Source organism: Penaeus vannamei, chromosome 10 (genome assembly GCF_042767895.1).
Source record: "Penaeus vannamei isolate JL-2024 chromosome 10, ASM4276789v1, whole genome shotgun sequence".
Taxonomy (NCBI): domain Eukaryota; kingdom Metazoa; phylum Arthropoda; class Malacostraca; order Decapoda; family Penaeidae; genus Penaeus; species Penaeus vannamei.
Genome location: NC_091558.1, coordinates 21,684,231 through 21,686,730, shown reverse-complemented (window position 1 = coordinate 21,686,730; position 2,500 = coordinate 21,684,231). Strand labels below are relative to the sequence as shown.

Here is a 2,500-nt window from a genome sequence, read left to right as displayed (position 1 = left end):
AGGAGGGAGGGAGAGGGGAGGGAGCCTGAGACGAGGGTTGGGATAAACCCCGATGTGAAGGAGGGGGGGCGTATGAAAATCGATAAAGTGTATCGCAGCGACATGAATTAAACAGCGCTTGGAAATGGGCGGGCGGGCGGGTGGGCAAAATCCAGCTTGTAGTGGCTGGTGACAAAGGAGATACACCCTCCCTGCCTTCCCCTTCCCTTTACATCCCTGCGCCCCCTCCTCCCCTCTATCCAACCCCCCACTTTCTCCCCTTATACCCCCCCCCCCCCGCCCCACAAACCTCGCACACCCAAACCCTCGGGTCGGTTACACTCGTACAATAGAAACACGCCCGCCGGGACAAAGAGCGTAGCCAACACTCTCTGCGGATTGGCCGGAATCTTCACACTATTAAAATTCTTAACGACTCTTGCTCACATATATTTATAACGCCCCCCTTCTCGTCCCTTTCCCTTCCCCCCTCCCTCCCCCTTTCCCACGCCTCCGCCAGCTAAGCGAACATATGCCTACGTAGCAGGCGGGACATCAAGCCTCGCTATCTGTCATACATCAGCGCTCGATTAGATCTAAACTATGTTTCTAAGGGCGTTCCTCGTTGCAATAATAGACCCATCACAAAAATTTAATAAAGGAAACGGGGGAGCGGTGTTCGCGCACGGAGGGAGAAAAAATCGAGTCCGTTTCCCCCGCCGCTAGGGCCGTAGGGCTCCTTTTCCGCCCGAGCGCTGCGTGACGGTGGTCTCTATTGGTCGACGCGCAGCCGGGACTCCGCCCACCGCTCCGCGTTAGCCCCGCCCCCGTCCTCTCTCCCCCGCCGTCCACAGCCGTCCATCGCCAACAAAGCCTTGCAGCAGTTTTCTGGCTAGTTTGTTGAGGACTGGCTTAGGTGGACAAGCAAATATAAGAGCTTTAGTGTTCCTGTTTTTTGTTTTACTTTTTTACCGCGTGAATGGCATCCATGCCTTACAAAGACACTTGCAATATCAGTGTCCAGGAAATGGTAAGTATTGCAGCACAGATGCCGCCATTCTTGCCGCATTCGTCCTCGCTTTTTAGCTTCAGAGACCAAACCCTATAAAAAGTGATAATCATTTTCTTTCCATTATTGATTGAGGGGGGTATAAGGTGAAAATAAACAGCTCATTAAATCTTGTTAATTACAATGTGATGTTTCCTCCCGAGCAGAAGCAGCAGGAGGGGTCCGCGAGCAGCAGGGTGAGGAGCTTTTCCGTTCGGGACTTGCTTCAGCTCCCCGACAACCCGGCCAAAGGTACGACACTGCGCTACTTGTGTTTCTCGTAGATTCTGCAGCGCCTTCACACTTTGCTAACCTGATTGCGAGCACTCGTAAATGAAGATGGCTTTCTGCCGTTGGCCTTTTTGCGCTCTGAGCTTGCTTTCACTTTTTTTTCTTTTTCTTTCTGCAACCGTGCAACTGCTCGTCATCATGAGAGTGACAGTTTGGTTCGTGATTCATCATGCTGATCGATGACGTCTCACTTGGAGATGAGTTGCGTGACGCCGGTGTTTTCTCTCGACAGTGAGCGACCTGCAGCAGACTCTGGTGGACGACGGGGGCGGCGTCCTGGCCTCCTCCGAGAAGGTCCTGCCGCACCTCGACGACTGCAACCCCATCCAGGCGGCGGCCGACTCCACCGAGAACACGAATGTCGTCGAGGACGAGCCCGAGGAGGACATGGAGGGCGTGGAGGTGTCCGACGAGCCCGAGGACGGCCAGGAGCACCACGGCCGCAAGCGCAAGCGGCGCATCCTGTTCACCAAGTCCCAGACGTACGAGCTGGAGCGGCGGTTCCGCCAGCAGCGCTACCTGTCGGCGCCGGAGCGGGAGCACCTGGCCTCGCTCATCAACCTCACGCCGACGCAGGTAAAAATATGGTTCCAGAATCATCGCTACAAGACCAAGAAGCTCTACCGCGAGAAAGGCCTTCCCTCCTCACTGGAGAACCCCTACGTGCCGACGTCGAACCCCCTAGGCTCGCTGCCGAGTGCGCTGCGACGCCTGACGGTGCCCCTCCTGGTGCGCGAGCGGCTGTCGTCGGTGACCAGCAGCAGCGGCCGGACAGACACCCTGCCCCACGAGACGACGAGCTCCCTGCTGGAGCCCCGACTGCCGCCGCCCCTGCACATGGCGCCTTCGGTAGCTTTTCCGGGACTGTTTTCTGGTTTGTTCGGGGCATCCCAGGGCTTGCTCCCTCCGGCCCTCTCGCAGAACCCTCTCCCTCACGCCCTGGCAGCCTCCCTCACCTCCTCCCTGCTACTGCCGTCCCACCCGCTCTTCTCGACGGCCTCCTCGCTCTCCACGCCGCTTTCCCTCTTCTCCACACACCCCGCCAGCTCCACCAGCGTCGCCCCCAGCATCGCCCCCGTCACCGTGCTGGAAGGGGGCAGTCGCTCGGCCTCGTCCTCGCCGGTGACGTCCCTCTCGCCGCCGCGGCCTCCTTCGCCCGTCACGAATGCGTCCGTGGAGACC

At 58.4% G+C, this 2,500-nt stretch overlaps 1 protein-coding gene across 1 annotated transcript in view; it reads left to right on the top strand.

The window, feature by feature from the left end:
- The first annotated feature begins 546 nt into the window (after positions 1-546).
- LOC113819902 (homeobox protein Nkx-2.8) overlaps positions 547-2,500 on the top strand; it is a 3,126-nt gene continuing 1,172 nt past the window's right edge. The window contains exons 1-3 of the mRNA XM_027372136.2: positions 547-1,009; positions 1,195-1,279; positions 1,551-2,500. The exon at positions 1,551-2,500 is cut by the window's right edge and continues 1,172 nt beyond it. Of these exons, the coding sequence (XP_027227937.2) occupies positions 959-1,009; positions 1,195-1,279; positions 1,551-2,500 (1,086 nt within the window). The 5' untranslated portion in view covers positions 547-958. The remainder of the gene's footprint in view (positions 1,010-1,194; positions 1,280-1,550) is intronic.